Source organism: Arvicola amphibius, chromosome X, assembly GCF_903992535.2.
Source record: "Arvicola amphibius chromosome X, mArvAmp1.2, whole genome shotgun sequence".
Lineage (NCBI taxonomy): Eukaryota > Metazoa > Chordata > Mammalia > Rodentia > Cricetidae > Arvicola > Arvicola amphibius.
In genome coordinates, this window is record NC_052065.1 from 3,620,262 (window position 1) to 3,642,161 (window position 21,900).

Sequence of the window (21,900 nt, forward strand, 5' to 3'; positions counted from 1 at the left end):
TCCCTACTAATTAGGACATATTCAAAGCCAAAAGTTGAGCCTGGAGCTTCTTTACCAGTCATTGGGGCAACAGGAGGTCTCCAGTCCTCCAGCTCAACCAAGCACACCTGCCGAGAGTCTCAAGGGACTCGGTCCCTTCGTGAGCTCTCCCCACACAACTCAGTGTTCGAGGGGACCCTCCGGCTCCCCGCGGTGACCAAAGGCCATTCGGGTCACAGAAGTCAGTGCCCTGGCTCAGGAAGCTTCCTGCCGGACTCCTGATTAGCAGCCAGCAGCTGAGGCGCAGGGCGGGGCGGGTAGCCGCGCGCCAGTGAGCCAAGGCGAGCACTATTCCTGTCCCAGTGAGCTACCGGCATGTTATGTGCAGCGCGCAATCACGCTCCCAACCCTCTACGCTGACCTGCGCTCCCCCCAGTGCCACAGGCTTTGATTTGATCCTCCTCTCGGAACAAGCTCACCCCCAGCCCCCTAGCCAGTTGTCTTCGGACTGCACCGGTGTCCACAGAACAGGTCCTTCTGCTCCATGGCCGGGAATTCAGAGCCACCATCCTGCACTCCCGGGGCACCCACAATAGGGCCACATCCACGCATTTGCCCTGTTGGAGATCAGGTACCCTCGCTGGTGCACTGTCAGATCGACCTCTTCAGGTGATGGTGCGCGGCCACCGCCGCCCCTGGCGTGCATGTGTGGGCTCCCCCAAACTGTGTAGGGGAGAGGGCTTTGAGCAACGCGCTGCCATGCAGCAGCAGCTGAATGCAAGCCTAGCAATACCAAGAAGGCTCTGAAACCCACAACTTCTGCTACTAGAGACTTCTGGAAATTGTCTCTACATCATTCGTTGTTTGAGACCGGCACAGAACAACTGCCAGATCTGGATGAAGAAACCCTAAATTTTAAGCAGAGCAGGCAAAAATCGGCCTTTTGCACAGCGGAGGAGGGGGGTCGGTGCTGCGGGATGCCTCCAGCCGCTCTGGGCTGGCTCCATTCCAGCTTCCCGCCTTGGGCATCATGAGTTACTTCCTGTCTTACTGCAAAGCTCATGGCAGCTCTCTTCTCACGGGCTACCAGGCCCTACGTGCTGAAGGCTTCTTGTGCGACGTGATACTGGAGGTCGAGGGCAGTGAGTTCCCAGCGCACAGGTCACTTCTAGCATGCTCCAGCGACTACTTCAGGGCCCTGTTCAAGAGTCACACTAGGGAATCACAGGCTCATGTAATTCACCTGCATGTGCCATCAGCGACCGGCCTGCAGCGTCTGCTGGACTTTATCTACACTGCCTGGCTGCCCCTTTCCATGGACACTGTGGAGGACACTCTAGAGGCAGCCAGCTACCTGCAAGTCACGGAGGCCTTAGGGCTGTGTGGCCACTACCTGGAACGTCAGCTTGCCCCAGAGAATTGCTGCTTCACTGCCAATGTGGCTGCTCGCTTTGGCCTGGCTCACACCCTTGGTGCAGCTGAGCGCTGCATCGTGCGCCACCTGCGGGAGCTACTACTAATGGGCGCTGGCCCCTCGGGACTGCTGGAACTCAACCCTATATCAATGAAGGTTGTGCTGGGTGCCCCTGACGTGGCACGGGTGGCTGAGACGCAGTTGCTGGGCCTGGCACTAGCCTGGCTGAGGCAGGAGCCTGCGACCCAGCGCCTGGCACATAGTTCAACACTGCTTGGGTGTATCCGCTTTGGCTTGGTGCCTGCGGGTGTGTTGAGGCGCGTGTACTCAGGCTCTGGTCTTACTTTACCTACTCGGATCAAGGGCCTCATCATCCAGGCCCTTAATTACCACACGGCACCTTCTCGCCAGCCGTTCCTGCAGGGAGAACAGACTAGTATCCGGAGTCCCCAGACACGCATCTTACTGGTTGGTGGTCTTAGAGCGAGGGAGACTGTTACTGAAGAAATTGTGGTCCTACCAGAGGTGGTTAGGAATCGGCGCCCTGCACCTGAACCGGAGGAAGAGGAGGAAGAGGAGGAAGAAGAGATGAAGGAGGAGGAGTGGGAGCTCACCCAGGATGTGGTGTCCTTTGACGTGTACAACCACAGCTGGCGCAGCCTGACAAGGCTGCCGGCACCGCTGCTAGGCCACAGTGTATGTGCCATGGGCAACTTCCTATTTGTCCTGGGAGGGGAGAGCCTTTCTGGTAGTCCACCTAGCTCCCCGGCGGATGGCCCAAGGTTTGTCACAGCCTCAGTGCACCGGTATGACCCGCGCTTCCACACTTGGACAGAGGTGCCCGCCATGCGAGAAGCACGGGCCTACTTCTGGTGTGGAGTGGTAGGCGACAATCTCCTGGCCGCTGGGGGCTTGGGCTCCTGTGGCGAAGCACTGGCCTCAGTGGAGATGTACGACCTGCGCAGGGACCGCTGGGTGGCAGCTGGGGAGATGCCGCGGGCACTGCACGGTCACGCAGGTGCTGTTGGAGACCATGGCGTCGTGTACATCTCTGGGGGCAAGGCTTGGAGAGGTGAAGGAGGCACAAGTAGCCTCCGGGATATGTACTCCCTTAGCCCTGGAGAAAGGGCATGGAGGAAGAGGGCACCCATGGGCACAGCTCGCTATGGGCATTACCTTGCGGTGCTGCGAGGCGCAGTGTTTGCCTTTTTGGGAAGGTATGAGCCCTTCTCTGAGATTGAACGCTATGACCCCAGCACAGACCAGTGGACTCGGTTGCGGTCACTACCCTATGATCGCTTCTGCTATGGACTTGCTGTGGTAGAAGACACAGTGCTGCTACTGGGCGGTCTCAAGTGGCGGGATTCACGCCAGGTGCCAACCCGTAACGTAGTGGGCTATGACCTTGACCTGGACCGTTGGGAAGACATAGGCTGTGTGCTGCCCTGGGCTTGGAGTGGCCTTCGGTGTGCAGTGCTGCAGCTGGCGGAGGGTGGGGAGGAGACAAGGGAGGGAGAGCCTGGGGAGGCACTAGATTTAGTGTTGGGTTGAACAGGTGACTCCAGTCCTCAGAGGACCCAAGAGAAAGCTGTCCTTGACCTTGCCAGCAGAGAAAAGTCCCCGCCCCCCCCCAAGATTGGGACTCTGATAGAGCAGTTCTGAAGGGTAAGGAGGCAAACGTGACTTTAGCCAAAGAATAACTATTCCTCTTCAACTGTAAATGGCGGTCAGGAATGGTCAAATACAAAGATATGAATCAGCTTTAGTTAAATGACGAGTTTTCAAACAAACACCCTGTGCTAAAGGCAGACTTTTGGAAGTAAAATAGGACCTTATCTCCCTACCTAAACTGTTTTCCAATTACTTTCTCAATTACTTTCATGTCTCCCTTCTAAAAATGTACAATTAGTTACAGACAACCCACAGAAAATTGTTGCTTGTAACAGGTGTAATAGTCCCACAAGACAGTATTACCTGATGGAATTGTGGATGTGTACGCGCGTGTCTGGCTTAAAGACCATGGAACGGTTGTACAGAGGAGACTGACTTTTACAGTGCAGGGTCACGGGTACAGGTCTGCTCTAACAGTTTCTTATCGAGATGGAACTGAGAAGGAAAAAAAAATCTCAGAAAAAGCATTTCTTTGAGAAACTACTCTTGGTTAATTTTTTCCTGTTCCTTTTCCATCTGCTTTTACACTGGCTGGAGGCAGCTTATTAGTTTAGACATAGTTCAGCAACCCTTAACCACAAAATGCTGCACTTGTAAGATGAAAATTAGCTGACTTTTGGTGGCTTACTCCCTCCAGTCCCTGAAGGCTCACAGAAAAGAATGAGTAGGTGAAGTCTACATGGTTCTGTCAGGCCAGTGGAAAGACAGCTTCGCTGGGGTTTTCAAGGTCTCATAGGAGACCTTGGTAAGCTGTGAACAGGTGTTACTTCTGGCTTGGGCTGTCAGGGAGGCGGCAAAGTGAGAACTTGTAAGTGGGGTGGTGGTAGTGAGGGTGGCTGTGTGATTATGTCACCGAGGACTGTGGCAAGCCCTCTGTGTGAATAAAGTCGGTGCTTTATAAGGATTTGTTAAGGGCTGAATTTATTTGACTTCAGTTTCCAGGGCTGCCTCTCCCCTAGACCTGAAACTAAGGCAATAAAATGCGCAGCTATATAGTGTTAAAAGCTCTCTTTCATGCTAGGCTAGTCATGAGTCTAGTGAAATTCCTTAGTTTAAGTTTTACCAGCAAAGCAACAGCTGACTTTACAAAGGTAGAAGCTGCTTACTAGTAACAGAGCTCATTTCCCACCAACTGCTTGCTTTTTATAGGCCGTTTGTCCACTGTATATGTGACACATCCATCATGTACAGAGATTTTTAGGTGAAGATACACATTGGTCTAGTAAACATCAATATGCCTAAACAACTGTAACAAGCACACTTCTTTTTAGGACAAGAGGGATTTTTTTGTTTGTTTGTTTGTTTGTTTTCTCTCTCTCTTTTTTCTCTCTTTTACATACACAAAAATCCCACAAATTTAATGTGTGTCAATAACCATGCAGTAAATAAATGTTTTTACAAATAGGGTTTTTTAAATGATAAAAATATTACACTGGACTCAAAATTCCATACAAACATTAATGCGTGGTTTCTCATCCATTTTGAGTAAATACAGGATTACTGAAAGTGTGCTGTAGAAAGGCCACTCTCCTGTACAGCTGTGCAAAGTCTGCAAAACGATAGTGAGTTAATGTGATTTCAAAAGCAAAGAAAAAGATTCTGCTGTGTAGCTTTTACTTCCTTCTCTACAGCAAAAATATTTGAACTCTTAGAGATATAAGTACATTCACTGAGCTGTACAGGCGACAGGAGAAAGCTGATCAGAAGTAGATTTTAGGATATAGAATAATAGTAAAGGAGGCTCTCTCCCTCCTGGAAAAACAGCGAATTGTGACTTGTACATTATGCAGCCACACACTAAAAAGCAGCAAGTCACTTTCATGCTGTGGTCACTTTCCAAAACTGGACACACAGAAATGGCCGTATATATGAAGAGGATGTTGCCATAGACTCCACCCACTGTAAAAACAGGTCAGGAATAGGGACACCTCTCAGTGCCTGATCGCAGGTCACTCAGAGTGACGACTCCCTGAATGACCGTGCTCTCCGTTCCTTAGCAGACAAGTCCATTAACATTTTCCACATTGATTTCTCTATTGTAACTTCCGTCTGCTATGACTAAATGTATTTTACTCCCCCGTCTGATGTCTAATTACAGAAGTTTAGTTAACAGACCAAGGGGAAATTGGAAACTGCCTGGAAAATGGACTCAATTCAGTGTATACTTTGTCTTTTAAGAGTTAAGAGTTCAAAAAACACGAGTTTGGGCTGAAATTATGTATATATATATGTATATATATAGATGTATGTATGCATGTATGTATGCATGTATGTAGGTATGTATGTATAGCTGTTAGCTGCCTTTCTGGGTGAGTTAAGTCTGTTTTAAAAAATCCATTCTTAAATTCTTCTGTACACAATCAGCATTTCATCATTACAAAAATAAAGGAAGATTTAAACCAAGAAAATAAAGCAGCTCTATCTTCGATTTTGGTCTTAGTTACAAAAACATCTTACAAAGCTTTGCCCTGATACACCATGCAGTGCTCTCCTAGATTTGGAATAGTGCCTCCATTAGCCAGTTAGCACAGCTTACTAGACTATTAAGACGGGTATTAGCTGCCTGAACCTTTCTTATCTTGGCGCTCTTCTAGTTTGCTACACTCTTTTATGCGCACCTACATTTCACAAAAATAAAACTACAGCATTAAACTTTGTGCAATGTTTAAGAAAATTCTTAGAACATTTTAATAAATATAAAAAGGTTTAAATTCTTTCCCACCCACAATGATATCTGCACCTGAAAAAATTGTGATTTACGTTTGAAGTCTCATTTATAGAAAATTAACTTAAAGGGACAAAAGATGACTTCAGGTAGAAAACTGCCTTTTTGTGGTTTTTCTATCTGAAGACCACCTGTATTCAGACTTCTTTGTAAAAGTTAATTTAAGTCATTAAAGATAGTTGATTTTGCACATGGTAAACATAAGCTGAGCACTGACTGCATATAAAACATACAAATGCTCATTAAAGACAGCGGTAATGTGACCATGTATGCTTTGTTTCATATAGTTTGGTAACATTAAAGTATAGCTTGTCAAGTGTCCAACACATTGATAAAAAAACTACCTCATGTACCTGTTCAGAGTACCAGCAGGTACTAGGTGGCCTCGAATCAGAATGCACTTACACATGTGTCTCAATGTATGAATGAGTATGTGTTAGAGAGGAAGAGATAACATCTACTTCAGAAGAAATACTTAGTGGGTCATTTGAGGTGGTGCTTTGACAGATATCCAAGAAAAGGTCGAGGTACATCTGCTTCCACTGTTGGAATTCTTTAGATGTCAAGTCTGGATTGTCGAGGACTTTGTCAATAACGGCTACTTCCCCTTCTCTGGCCTGAAAAGCAGAAGAATTTAATAGTTAAGAGAGGTGAACTTTTTTCAAAATTTCAAACAAGTCAATGAGCCAATAAATTCAGAAGGCTCTAAGAAACTGATTTGATAAAGTTATATTCAGTTATCTACACGAAAATCATGGTACATCTTTTTTTTTTCAGTGGTATGTCTTGGCTTGCTTGTTGTCCATGATTAACTTTTTACTCTTGGCCTTTCCTATTTGCCATCTCTGCTTATGGAAACCTTCATGTTTTAAGGAAACCTTCCTCAAGTTGGAAGACCCAGCTTAAAAGTCTCTCGTTTCTTCAAACCTCCCTTAAACACCCGAAAAGAAGCTTTTCTCTCTCTATGATGTCTCTGTACCATCCCATTCCTGCCATCAGGTGAACTTACCACTAACTCTTGAGTTATTCTGGGACTTGTCCTGCTTTTCCTTCTTTGTGGTAAACTCTTCATGCCCCACTGAGAGTAAACAGGGCCCTCCCTGCTGCTGCAAAGCCAGAATTCTTGCCCTGTGACTACTGAAGATCTCTTCTCATAGCACTGGGACCCTATAAAGAACAATGCCTTTCCCTTTCATATTATAGGCTGGGATTCAGCCGATGACTAGGCATCATTTTGGTTTAACTCTCAAGGCTTCATTTGGGTATAACGCTCAAAGGCACAAGTATCGAATGTAGAAGAGAAGTTTTGCTGTGGAAGGTAAGATGGAGAAAGGGTTAGGACAGTTTGAGAAAACCAGTCTTGTCTTTTATGGATCTAACAGAGGGCTAAATGAATCCTGGAAATGTTCTGCAGGAGTGAAAAAGCACACCTCTGTGCCAGAGTTGGGAGGGAAAGAAGACAATAATATGCCTAAGAAGCGCTTTGGCCAGTGAGGAGACAAGAGATTAATAGGTATGGGACTGATGCTGTTGGGAGTTTCCTATGGTGGGATCTGAGGTCTACTTTTGGGTTTGTTCAGGCATTTCTCTGTAACAGAAGATTTTATAACCTATTACTTTTCCATGCCCCAAAGTACAGGGTTCTTTCTATCCCCCCAATTTTTGAACCAGCAAAGGACATTTCCTTTTAGTGACATTCTTCATTATCTTTCTTTGTCTAAGAAGAGCAGGAAAGTGAAACATAGCACCATGTATTTGGTGACTCACTTTTTCTTCTCCAATCCAACATTTATATGTTCATATGAATTGTCACAGGACAAAAATATTGTAGAGTATTTACAGAGCATATAAATAACAAAAGAGAGAAGGAGAAGAGGAAGTAGGTAAGGGAGAAAGAGAGGGAGGGAGTGGGAGGGAGAGAGGGAGATGACAGCCAGCACACAGGACCAGATATTTAAGATATTCACGTATGGCAAAGAGGCGAGGGACATAAAAAGAACTCCGGATTTCTGAAGACCTTGTATCTCATATTGCTTTGCTTGGACTTTCTTTTGGTCTCATTTGTCTTTTGCTTGCATATTTTGGTTTCAGATCTGGTTTTATTTTGTGTTTATTTCTTGGTTTTTATTTATTTCTTTTGACACGCACACAGAGAGACAGAGAGAGACAGAGAGAGACAGGGTGGAGAGAATCTGGGAAGAGTTGGAAGAGAGAAAAGGTTCTGGGAGGAACTGGAAGAGAGGAAAAGTATGATCTGAATAAGTTGTAGGGAAAAAGTCAACAAAGGACAAAAACACAAAAGGTAGGATGGTGAGGATATCTTTGGAATACAGTTAGTCAGTGCAATTACTCTTATGACTATTATAGCGCTGCCTAGAATTGTGCCATTAGCTACCAAGGCCCATCAATTGTTCTGTGGAATAGCATTTGTACAAATACCACAGGGTGAGTTGACTCTCAATCCTTGGCCATTATTACCTGAAAATGTTTCGAATAATCATTTTTTTCTATTGCATTTATCTACTTAGTACTCATCTCTATTCCAATATTACATTCTTAGGAGAATGCTGTGGATTTAAAGACTTCTCAAAGAAGTCCTCTGACATTCTGTGTTTTGGAATTACTGTGCTCCACATTCTGTATGATAATTCTTTTTATTTTGTTTCCCTTTTTGTGTGATGCAGGACCTGTTCAGGTGGTTTATAAGATGGGCCCTTTCCTCATCTATACAACCTCCTTCTTCAACTTCTGCCCCTCTGTTCCCCTGTCCTCACTACCTGCTCCCCAGTCTAGGTGTGGCATAAGAAGAATGCAAACACTGTTAAGCTCTTACAGAAGCACACACTGGGAAGGTGATATGCGTGTTCGGAACGGATCATATGAACAGAACAGTTATGCAATCTCTATGTGTAACATGATAATTTCATGTGGAACCTTCACTCCAGGTGTGTTGAAATTTATGCAGGAAATATTCACAAAACATTTCAAGCGCTTAAACATTCTACGCACACCATATGCCTTTAGTAGCTTTGATATACTACATGGTGAACTTCTCCTAAGGAATCAAAAGACTAAGGAATAGCACCAAGCCTTCTTTTTGAGAAGAAAGTCTTAACCACATCCTGCTTTCTCCTAAAACTAAGTCATGGAGCATTTAGTCAGTGACTTAGGACTTCAACAAAAGTCCTGACAGAATCCCTCCCCGTCACTCTGCTGCAGGTTCTTGCTTCTTACCTTGTCCGTCCTCTAGTTCCCTGTTTTGTTGTACCACTTAGAGTATGTGACAATCAAGTTTCGTTAGGAATGAATCTGCCCAAAGGCATTTATTTGTCCCTTTAATACCTTACCTTTAAAGTGCTTTTAAGAATTCTCAGCCTGTGCAGTTTTTCATTCATCACAGGATCATTACATCTTTTTAGAAATAATAGCTTGTATTCCATCTTGGTTGAAATGCGATGTTCTCCTATTGGTGACAGATTGGCTTCCTCCAGTGCCCTGTACAAATCTTGCAAGGAGTTTCCTAACTTCTCTTCCTGGTTTTCACCTGGAAGACAGGGTGGGAGCAAGGTAAAGAATGGGGAGAAGAGAGAGAAAGAGACAGATATGCAGTTTAATAAAGATATTTTGTAGTTGGAAAACTCTTCTAAAAATTGGATATTCTGAAAAACAGTCTAATGAATGATTAGGTATTAAGTCTAATACTTAAATATCTCTAATAAGTAAAATTAAATAAAGTAAACCAAAATACCTCACAGGTGCTAGATTGGGTTAGATAGCTATGGGCAGCCAATTATTTTAGAAGGATTAAATAGGATTTATAATTCAACAAAGAGCCTCTTGAGAGAAAAATAGCCATACATATCTCAGATTCAAAGAATTAGAATATAAAATGTACATAACATGGAAGTGCTGCTTCATATAGTTTAGTATTTTAAGACAATAACTAATAAATGCAGATATGCTATTTAATAGAGTTTCCTGGTTAATTAATACTGAATGATTTTCATTTTTGCAGACTTCCAAAGATGGAAGATATTGGTTGGTATACATATGATTAAGATTGTCGAGCTATTTAATAGATTATTAGATTTCATGTGACTGCCATGACAATTTCTGGTACATCATCAATACAGTATCTGATCCTAAGTTATTATCAAAAATAATGTTTTGCATAGTGAAGGGAACCCTGATGGCTCTTTGGCTTGGAGAGGGGCGGAGTGGGGGTATGGGTGGAAGGGAGGGGAGGGAAGGGGGAGGAGGAGGGGAGGAGATGGAAATCTTGAATAAAAAATGTTTCACCAGTAAAAAAAAAAAAGAAACTTTAAAAAAAATAATGTTTTGATTTTCAGGCAGGAGTTCACTGTGTAGGCCAGGGTGGCCTGCAAGTCACTATGTAGCCCAGGCTGTGTCCTGTAACACATGAGGCTGGCCTCAAATTCATGGCACTCCTTTTGCCTTGGTCTCCCAAGAACTGGGATTGCAGATATAAGCTACCATGCTTAGCAATACTAATGTTTTAAATTAAATTAAAATGAAGCACATTGATATATTTATAAGCAAATATAGAGAAATATCTGACATGTACTAAGAGAATTTATAACATTTTAAAATTCTGACAAGAAAATACTCCACTTAAATATTTTTGAGAGAATTAAGACAATCATAAGTGTGGATTTTAAATCTAGATGAACAATTGAATGTGTCATCTTGCTTTAAAATTATCTTAATAATGATGTTATATCAATCATAAACATATCAGTTTGTCATATAAGTAATAAAAATGAACTAGGATTCTTCTTTGGGGAGCCGTGGGGTCTTATTTGAGGAATACTACTTATACTGGCCCAAGGCATAAATATAGAATGTTATACATTCCACCATGGTCCATGCAATTCTAAGCTTTTGGAAACAGTTTTAAAAGTAGATTCCCTAATTAACAATAATACTAATGAAAATTTTTTTTTGTGTCAGGCTGTAGGGTAAATAACTAACACTCATGATTTCATTTGATCTTCACCATCATATGAAGACATATTCATTTTATATCAAGGGAGGTCTTTGCTCAAGATCATAATCTCATATAAATGTTGGAATAAAAATTTAATTATTTAAAGTATGAATTTAATTGAAGGTGCCAATTAATGTGTGAGTTGCTTAGAATGCAGCATTCTAAACACTTATTTCATGTTTTGCATGCAATCTTTTAATAAAAAGTATTGAGCTTTCCATAGAAAAGGTTTCTAATTGGATACAAACTATACAGAGACAGTAGGTAATACTTTCTACACAGAAATATTTCTGTGTGCTCATATTCTGGCAAAGAAGGTAAATGTCAGAGGTAGAACACTTATGGGGGTGATGAGTTATACCCATAATTTGTGTAAACCATGGTCACCATCCCTTGGGCTATGCAGAAGATGCTCTAAACAGGTTTTAAAATAGTACACCTAAAACTGCCCCCAAAGTCTAAAATAATGTTCTAATTTTAAGGGACCACCTTTAGGATTAAAGCAGTTTTGTTTAAGTCTGTAGTTAGCTTTCTGCGGTTCTGAGTAGCTGAGCGTAGCTGTGAGCATTCAGTCTGTTCAGCAGGAAATCCCTTATCATCGGTCAGCATATGTTACCATTGTATTATAGAACAAATTCCACTGAATCAAATCTTAACCTTCTCTCATGGCTCATCCTTGAATGTTTTCAGTTCATAGGGGATTTTGGTGGATGGGTGGATGGAAGTCTATGAAAAGAATGGGTTTTCAAGGTAAAAGCAAGATGGATTCATTATAGAGAATTCCAAATGAGAATGCCTAGGAAGAAGGAAGGAACAAAACCATATGGCAACTTACGGTCACTAAATGGAGCTGTAGAAATGAGGACACATTTGAAAACAACAATTCCAATTCATAAAATCATAATCCAGGAGAGGACATTGGGGAATTTAGTAATTATTCTATTTGCCTCAAGGCAAGATTGCATGTAAAGATGGAAGTAATTTTTGAGAGTAGGGGTTTGGCTATCACTAAGAGGCCTAGTGGATGAGAATTACAGTAGCTAAGGTGTCAGGTGGCACAACATCTTAATACTTCTTTCAGTTCTAGAAAGAAGGTGAAAGAAGCAAAAAGGATCTAGATTATAGTGTTAGAATTTAAGGATGGTTTTCACAAGTGAATTTTTTATTTTAAGAGAAATCTTTCTCATATTACCTAATACTGTAGGGTATATTTATCTTGTTACATTTTGCCGTAGTTTGTTCTTCTTCTCTATGTCTGTGTCTCTGTCTCCCTACCTCTCTACTGGGGATTAAACCAAGGGTCTCGCACATAGTTGGCAACCATCCTATTCCTGAACTATATCTCCAGCCAGCCCCCTTGCCTTAACTTTTAACATTTTGGAATGCTGGAGCAGAATCTTTAAGTTTTATACAATATCAGCAAAGTTTTATTTTAAGAAGACTAAACCTAGATTATGTTAGAAAATTTACATAAATAACTATTTTAAAAGTGAAAGTCTCCTCTGTCCCTACTTAATATTATTTGAGAGAAGCATTTAACCAAAAGAAAACAATTCCACAAAGAATTTGGTATGACAGCTGTACAAAAAGCCAAGCATGAGTCTACCTCTGGGCAGCACATCCGAACAAAGACTCACAATGACACAGAACACAGAAACATTTTAAAGTACAGCAAGTGGATGGTGCAGCTCCTGGCAGAGCAAAGAAAGTCCCCCCTTAGTTCTCTATACAGCACACACATGCGACACTGCACAGGACACAGTAGTGGAACGAGTAAGGACGACAGACTGAGAAGCCAGGCTACCACAAAATGTCACCAAGTATTTAACATTTTAAGACTACACAAAGAGTCTCTTTATTTTCAAAGGAAGGGAGTGAGGGGCAGAGTCACATTATAAATCTGATTCACTGTGCTCAACAGTCAAAACAACACAGAACTCAACATTCAAGACAAAAACAGACCTTTATTTTCTTTTATAGTTTTCAATTGGTTTCCTTGGTTTTTCTCAGATGAATATCAATTAAGTCTACAGGGCTACTGTTCCAACTGAGAACATGAAAGCACCTTTCTTTTCTTCTCTGTTTGTTCTCTTCTTCTTCATCTCCTTCACATTCCCCTCCAGGGCTTTCTCTTCTCAAACTTTACTTTTTCTTCTCTTGGAAGAACTTGCTTTGGAAGATGAGGCAAACACTTGGTGAGGCCTGCTTCCCAACTGAATTTCTTTCAATGTGCCAGTTCAGTCACTGGAACACTGGCTAAAAACCAGCTCTTTTGCAATTTGAGTGAATGTTTCTGAAAATTGGCAAAGTGTGGAACATATTCAAATAAAAGGAAATATATAGGAACCTTCTGTGATTCCCACTGAGGAAGTGTATCACTGCTGCAATGACATTTTAATCGGCATCTAATTTAGTCATGAAATCTGGATCTATGAAGGTATAAAAATTTCCCCAAATTGTATTTGCATTTGCAGTATATAAATTAGGTTTGTGTGAGAGCACTCATCAAAAAAGTTTCATTTTCCTAAAGGAGAAAGAGTGTATAAAGTCCCTTTTCTTATATAAAATTTAATTAACTGGTGGATTTGAAGGTCAAAATTATACAATTAATTTGTATTCTGTGTCAGGGGATGATTATTTCTGGTTGTGCCATACTTGGCAGGAGTGAAAAAAGATCTTCTTTGATGTCATTCATATATAAATATATATATGAATATGATATTAGGAATCCAGGAACAGAGTGAATATCATCATAATAGTTCATTGGTTTTTCTGCAGGTTGCATATGATCGCCGGTAGTAAAAAGGATAAAGAAAAGCTCAAACAAAAAAGATTACCTAATAAAAAATACCTAATGAAAAATACTAGTTTGTTGTAATGTCTTGAAACAACTTATGAATGGATCATGATGTATTTCTCAGTCTCCAAAACTTTTGGATAATATATTCTATGCATTTGGGCTCAGTGATTTCTAACTTTTTTGGACTCTGCACACTTACAGGCTAAAATATGTTTGTTGTTCATAATTTACACACATTTATTAGTCTATATTAGTCTGTGCTATAAATATAGACAAAAATGATGCTGGAAAGGATGAGATACAAAACTCATGAAGAAATTTCCATTATTTTCTTCCCGTATGTTAATGGATTCTCCTTCAAAGGTCTATATTGTGACTTTCCTCTAAGGGAAATTGTCTTCCTCACATTTGCATTTCCCATTCTCTATCTGCCCTAATGGCTCAGGCTCTCAACAAATTCAGATGGAGTAATAGATGTCTCCATAAATAAAATGTTCCAAAGAAGATTCCCTATTAGGTGACTGTGTAATGACTCCAAAGTAATTGTTTAATACTGCTCATGCTTCTTTGATGAGAACTAAGGACTCTGAAATCTCGCGCTTGTCTTCCCATATTCCCTGGCACTGTTAAAGCAGAGTAAAAGGTGGAAACGAAACCAAGAATTGGGCTCTGAAACAAACAACGGGAAATGGAGTCTTGGTACATGTTTTGGAAGAGAATTCTGTTCTTTTAAAATTGGACAATGATATCCTCATAGAACCAGTTGCTCTTTCTACAACACAGCTGTGCAATGAGCTCCAAGGTTGGGAAAGGTTAAATTACAAATGATAGAGAAGGCTAGACATAGTAGTATTAGTCACCAACCGCATCTGAGTGGCATTTGTTCTTATACAACCAGAAAGCACTTTAAGGCTTCCAGGCTAATCATATCAAGTACGTGGAACACTATTTTTGTCCCAAAGGGCAATCGTCATTTTCACTGAGACCACAGGATCATTTTTATGAATAATAATTTATTATCATGTCACAGAGAACAACTTATTTATATATAAGGTGACAGACTTTTAGTGGACTTGATATCTTTGTAGGGTTTATACTAAATAAGCAAGGATTTACACTATAACTTGAACTGTTTTACAGTTAAGCACTAGCTATTTTAATCCATGCCTTTATATCAACCAACATGCTATGCCTTGATTTGTAAAACTTGAGAGGTGGGGAAGGCAGCTTGTTACATTAAAAGCAATGATTTTACAAACTAGCTTTTAGTTTTTCCTTTGTAGCCAATTACTTATTTAAAAACTGGAAATAATTTTTTCTTTTAGGAAAAATAACAATACTCCAACATTAATATTAGGCAATAGTTTCTCAGGTGGAAAAATTGATTTTAATGAGCAAAATCCCCTTCACTGAGAGGAACAAGTGATTGGATCTCCCTACACTGCTAGGGTTTCTTTTCTTCTCTCTTTTAGATCAGGTAAAGTCTGCACTCACAACTTAACTATGTTCAGTGGCTGTAACTGTCAATTCTTCTCCAACAGTAAAGCTTTCTTCCATAAGGGTGTGACACAAATAGACAGACCTAAAGTTTATTCTACAATTTTTTCTGAGTATGCAATTTCTGTAAAATTATGTAGTTTAATAATAACTATATGACAGTGGCTGTATTATCAGGGTCTAAGAGGTTTCTTTTAATGATGAATATTTCAAATGGCAGAATGTCAGCATCCTTAATACTGATTTACTAACCCCTAAGAAGGAATGGCTGTTTGAAAGATAAGCATAGAAATTAATGTCAGAATGCAAATTTACCCACATAATTTAAATATGTAACCAGTTAAAATGGAAGTCTAAGGCAGGAATTCATAATAGTGACAGCTTCAAAGTAAAACTAAGGGATATTTTATTTGAAAATTAATACACAGTCACTACACTCATTAATGAGGAAAACCGCCTAAAATTCTTCAAATCATAAAGTTTTACTATAATATCAGTAGGGAGAATGACCCAAGAGAATTTCATTAATATTAATGCCAATAAAATAAATTTGACTTATTTCTATGAACCAAGAACCACCATTCTTTAGATATACTTAAAAACACATTAAATGGTTAGAGCACAAAGGCAATTATAAGGCAGATCCATGTGATTTTTATTCACAACACAAATTTCATTTGTGAGAAAGAAGCATAGATTTCTTCTCATTGGAAAGATACTTGCTATCAAGCATACTTAGCAAATATTTAGCTATCTAAAAAGGTCTGGTACCAACTGGTAATATTTTTATTTTTAAGTAATTTAATATTTTTACAGGTATTCATATTATGCAATACCACACACTGCAGCAACAGGAAGAAAAACATTTCATAATACAATATTAAATTATTTTTCACTGCACAGTATGAAATATTCAATAATTAGCATTGAAATCATTACAGTGTATCTTATCCAACTAAAGGAAATTTCACATCTACCACAGAAGAAAAATAAGCAATATTGAGCCACAGGGGACCCAGTTACATAGTATTAAATAATATCTGAAGCTTGTTTGAAAGACATCCAGACAAAATATTTTTTCAAATATGGAAAACCATAGCCTACAGATTTGGATTATTTTACAGAAAAAGGATAACTCATTCCAGTTTAAGAGGCAACATCACTTCTATATAAGTGCCAAGACAAAGGAGAAAGTTAGGATTTTAGCTAAGGAATCGAATAAAGCCTGGCATGAGGAATTTCTTTCATTAGTGTCAAGTCTGCCTTACACCTGAATATGCTTTAATAATAGAATAAACATATTAAGTTTCAGAGCAGGGTGTGTACACCTTGCCTTAATAGATTAACACTTAATTTAGTACAATACAGCATGTCAAGATTTAAAAATGCAAATACACTTAACACAGAATTTGCTTCCACTGCTTTGCCTTAACCAGGCCACCAAGAGTCCATTAAACAGCATTTTCTAATTATCGGTGCTGAACCCTCTCTTCCTGGTGTCAGGCGAACACAACTGAGGTGTCACCACAGAGCCCTTCCCCAGGCAAGACCTTTTACCCTCTGTTCTCCCATAGACAGGGGAGTTTTCGGCTACCGTGTTCCATCTTGATTGGTTTGCTCTTACGCTAGTCCCACTGTAGAAAGCTCGAATTCTTCTTAAAGAGTGGCCTGCCCCTCATAATATCCCTTTAGGGAGGCCCCAAATCCACAACACTTGATGGTCTAAGCTTTTTACAAGTCTGTTTTCTGTTATAAACAGCAAGGACGAGGCCATTTTAGTTGCTTGCAAGAGGTTGATGTTGAGTCTGCGCCGTGCCGACTCTCTTCGATCTAAATTCTCTAAACATTAGCTTAGCAATCTGTGATTCCAATGGGTTGAGTGCCAACAGAAGTGGATCCGATTTGGCATGGAGAGGTTCTACCAACTCTCGTAGTGTATTAGCCTAATATAATAAAGCAGTGATACAATATGATGAAAGACCTGCGAGTGCCAGTATCCCAAAGCACATCAGTATTTGTATTAGAAATACCACCATGCAGTACCCATGAAGAGAAAATAATGTCTAGAATTGCATATGGTCTTAATACCATAATGTCTTTCTGTTGGCATGCAAGTCTACCTCGCCATAAATGGGACCAGTTTTGATTTACTTTGTTTGGAATGCCAATCTTCCAATTATATACAATAACTAACAGACACATCTTTCCCCACATCTAGCTTGTACATACACATCTATAGTTTGAATCAGAAAAGTCAGCTAAAGTATTCTCCACATAAGTGAAAAACCATCAGTCTTTTTTTTTTTAAAAAAATCAAAATGGATTTCTATATGTTTCCTCATTTTTACACAGTCATGAAGAAGGCTTTTTTTTTGGTCTTTTGACCAGAAAGCTGTCTTCCTGCTGTGACATAAAAGCAACTGTCCTGATCCAGAGAAATTGCAATAGCCTAGCTAGCATTGTTCTGATGAGGAGGCCCCAGACTAAATGACACCAAGTGAAAATAATGAGAAGCCACAACAAGAAGCATGACAGAAAGATGATTTTACAACTGAGCATTAGCCACACATCAAGAGTTTATAAATTGGAAGAGAACAACATGTTTGAATGACTGGAAAAGCGAAGCAGAGTTCAGAAAAACTAACATCTCTCTTTGTTCATTTTATTTTTCATCTTCAGGAATCCAAATATTGTCGGTAGGTACACATTGGCAATATTTGTCATCACTAGTATAAGGCAGAACTTTGTCTGCTGCACCCTGTCATATTTTTGGTTATATCCCCAGAAGAAACAAAGAAGGAGAAGGATCAGAGAAAGCAATCTGTCTATTACTACATTCCTTAGAAAATGGGAAGGGAAATACCTGATGTGTAGAAAATGAAATACAGTGTAGTTCAAAACCAGCCGAAGCAGTCATTCATCACAGCATACACTGTGTATAAAAGGGGCTGAGAGCTAAGTAATTTTCTTATGTAGGTCAAGTGAAATAACATACAACACCTCCTCATTTAAAATATTATAATGCTGGAAATCTGTCTCTAGGTCCTACCACTGTTTGATAAGGGTATGGGATTTCAGAATGGAAAATCAGAGGCAATCTAACCTGAGTCATAAAGTCTTATCTCAATTTAAACTGTCCTCAATTTTCTCTGTAATTAAAGTATTTTATAAGTTGTTTTAGACACATCCATCATTTTTTGTAGAAATAATATTACATGAATACTGTCATTTCTAGTATATTCCCTAATGCACATTTAATCCACACTAAACTGAACTAGAGCCATGGTAATCAAGTGGGGTTTAATTACACTTACACTATTGCTTTTATAAGATTACTGAATTTTATTACAAGAGATTTGAAAATATCTCTCCAGTCTGAGTATAAGATTGTGGTGAAAAATCACTATTTCTAAGTGGTGAGCACTCTTTACCAACCTGTTCATAGCACAAAAAAGGTAACTCCTTAAGAAAAATATATCGCTCCAACTATTTGTGATTAAGTACCACTGACTAGAGACTCTTAAGGATGGAGGTATTTGTTAAACGTAAATTTCTATGTGCCACTTCTCACATAATGGATCAGGATGTCTGAGGACAGAACTCTGGAATTCTCAGTTTATACAAGTAACGATTCTTTTGCCCATTGTAGTTTGATATCTGCACTGGCAAGGGCTACTCAGTGGGTAGGATTCCCTGAAGCATCATCAATCACTATCCTGTATATACCAGTAGTTTCTAAGTCATTAGCCTCTAGGTAGGGGTGTTATATAGCATTTTATTGCTGCCCTGCCATCACTGGGACACTACCACTCAGCTAAAACAAGTTCAAGGTTTTTGCTGAAGAATGTGTTGGAAATATCTTGGAGTCCTGAAGTTAGGGGAAAAAATGAAAGAGGTCTTGATGAACTGCTTGAATAAAGTCTTGAAAGGTAAAATTTTATGTCGAGTTAAATATTTCCTATTTTTGAGGCAAATAGAACAACTATAAGGATATTCTTAGATTAAGTCCAATTGAATCAACTGTATGGTTAGGTACTAACAAGCCAGGCCAAGCACTGGTAAAGGCACAAAGGGCTCAAGGTGCATGGCTTATTGACAAGAGTTTTGTGCAAACACAAACCCATTTGGAAGTGAGACTATTCTATATGTCTATTGTTTACTTCTGAGAGACTTGCACTTCTGTGCCTTTCTGCAAGTCTCTTTTGGATTCTCAACAGTCACTGTGAGAATGCAGACTATTTTGAGAAATATATGTCCCTTTCTCCTTTTTTATGAGTTTAAAAATGGCTCTACTAAGGACTGCTCAAATAATAAGCAAAAATATAAATTTTGCAAACACAAATTTTAGGAACATTAAAAACATACCCACTAGGAAATGTTGATTTCAATCAGATGTTTGAGGTTACATTAGAGCGGTTAATGTTGAAGTCATAAACATTTGTATGAGAATGATTATGATTAAATTTGAATACAAAGCAGGTAAAAAGATTTTCTTGTTGAATGAGGGCAAACTGCTTGAAAGTGGAAATATGTACTTAAAGCAAATGAGCACTTTAGAATACTCTCACTTTAGTTTGAGTTCCAAAAGAAAACTTTTCTATTTATCTGCTTTCATTCCAAGTAAACTTGAGGGCAAATCCAGGAGCGAAAGCTCTAACAAGTAGTCACAGACTGCTTGCATACAGTGAAGGCCACTGGGAGCAGATGACCAAGCCTAGCAGGGACAACATAGGAGCGTCAGAGAGAATTACTTGGTTTTTAGAAGTTTAGTTAACATGCTTATCTGAAGTCTTCGTTTTTCTCTAAGTATATAAATATCCAGATTGGAGTTTTTCTTTCTTTTTTTTAAATATTTATTTATTTATTTATTTATTTATTTATTTATTTATTATGTATACAATATTCTTTCTGTGCGTATGCCTGAAGGCCAGAAGAGGGCACCAGACCTCATTGCAGATGGTTGTCAGCCACCATGTGGTTGCTGGGAATTGAACTCAGGACCATTGGAAGAGCAGGCAAAAACCGCTGAGTTTTTTAAAACTACTTTCATCAATATAAGCATCTGAAGGAATGGACCTGTGGCTTGAGCACCCACTTTCTTCTAAAAGGTTGAATTAAAAGCAGAAGTTTTCAAAGTTGCTTGCTTATTTTTATTTAGTAAAACAGGTTATGGGTTGGGAAAAATCTTTACTTTTGTAAACTAGGAACAGAATTTTCATGATAAAGCATTTCTTTTCAAAATAATATGAGAGATAGTAAAAATTAATGTAGTTTGTACCTATATTATAGAACTTAGGCTTTTTTTTTTAAAAAAAAAGCAAAATAACTTGTTAATCTAGGTAGAGGCAAAATATTCTCAGATATTTAAAATATTCCTCTATGTTGCCAAACCACAGTTTCAGGACTTTATCTTAATGCTATACTGCTATGGCCTCAGAGAGCAGTTTTTACTTAGTAATTTGTGAGACCAGTCCTCCTATGTGGGCTGTCTGATTTCAAAACCAAAGTTACTATCTGAAGAAACTGATGACCTAAAATATTTACCTTTTCTCAGCGCTGGAGAATGAACCCCAGGTTTTATGTGGTCTAAGCATTCACTCTACCAGTTATGCTCCAGCTTCAAATACTTTTCGAAATGAAGCTTTTGTATTGGCAATGAGTGAAAGAAGTCTTCTAACTTTAATAGGCACAGTAGTACTCAGTACATTGATTCAATTTATTACCAGTTTATTTTCAATGATGTAATTACTGATAGTTTAGAATAAAAATATTAAATCTTTTGTCACATTTCATTGTTTGCTATTCGAGTTTTAAAATGGAAAGCAAGAGGAATGAATTTTTACATGTACATGTTGTGGAGCAAAGATAAAATGAGTGTATGTGTGTTTGTGTGTGATTCCTCCATTACAGTTCATTACTATTTTCTAATATTTTAGTTGAGTGATGCAGAGACAGCTCATATATTTCATCTGACAATATTATTAATAAAATAACCACATTAAACTCTACCAAGACGGCCATTTTCCTGGTGAAGTTTTCTTTCAGAAGTATTAGTGGGTGTCTAGTGACTAGATTCTGAGATATGAACACACTACAAGAAAAACAAAACTTTCCCAAAACTTCCTTGATATGAACAATGTATGTTTTTAATATATGAGAGTTTAAACTTTACTATGAGTTTATGTATTTATAAATGGAAGTAATTAGATCACATGATGATCAGTGTGAAAGTAATTCAGTAATGAGACCGGACAATATGGTGAAGACATAAGTCACCAAACACCTTATGATTATGTATGACTTTGCCACAAATGGAAAAAGACTCCAACAAATTGGAATTAACATTTAATATTTAAGTTTGTTTATAAATCATTTCATTCTATAGGTTTTTTTCTCCCCTTCTAATCACACTACATTAAAAAAAAAACCATAAGTACTTTGAAAGGCAGTTTTTTTTTTTCTGACCTGAACTTTGAGCCACTTAAGTGATCAGGTAATAAAAATGTTTTTAAAATACTGATTTACTGATTATATTTTCATCTTAGAAGTTACTGAATATGGATGGACATCTCACTTGACTTAAATTCTCCAAACTGAAAATTCTCATAGGATAACAGCTAAGAGAAAGTAGGGGAGCTGGGGTTCTGAAGACAAATTTTGTGTGTCTTCCTTTTATCTCCTTTGGCTAATTTGCTGATCAGTTAACTTTAACTTTGCTCAGTAAATGTTAAGGCTGTTGTAAGGATACTTTTACCGCCCATTTTTATTAGGTGCAGTCAGTGGCCAAACTTCCCAATTATTCAAAA

General features: G+C 39.3%; 2 protein-coding genes across 2 annotated transcripts in view; one reads left to right on the forward strand and one right to left on the reverse strand.

Moving 5' to 3' along the window:
• The first annotated feature begins 1,009 nt into the window (after positions 1 to 1,009).
• Klhl34 (kelch like family member 34) lies at positions 1,010 to 2,944 on the forward strand. The gene has a single exon (XM_038315929.1). The coding sequence runs from the start codon at positions 1,010 to 1,012 to the stop codon at positions 2,942 to 2,944; it is 1,935 nt and encodes a 644-aa protein (XP_038171857.1).
• Positions 2,945 to 6,051: 3,107 nt separating this feature from the next.
• Positions 6,052 to 21,900, reverse strand: part of Cnksr2 (connector enhancer of kinase suppressor of Ras 2) — a 224,261-nt gene continuing 208,412 nt past the window's right edge. Inside the window, 2 exon segments of the mRNA XM_038316573.1 lie at positions 6,052 to 6,406; positions 9,137 to 9,333. Of these exon segments, the coding sequence (XP_038172501.1) occupies positions 6,191 to 6,406; positions 9,137 to 9,333 (413 nt within the window). The 3' untranslated portion in view covers positions 6,052 to 6,190.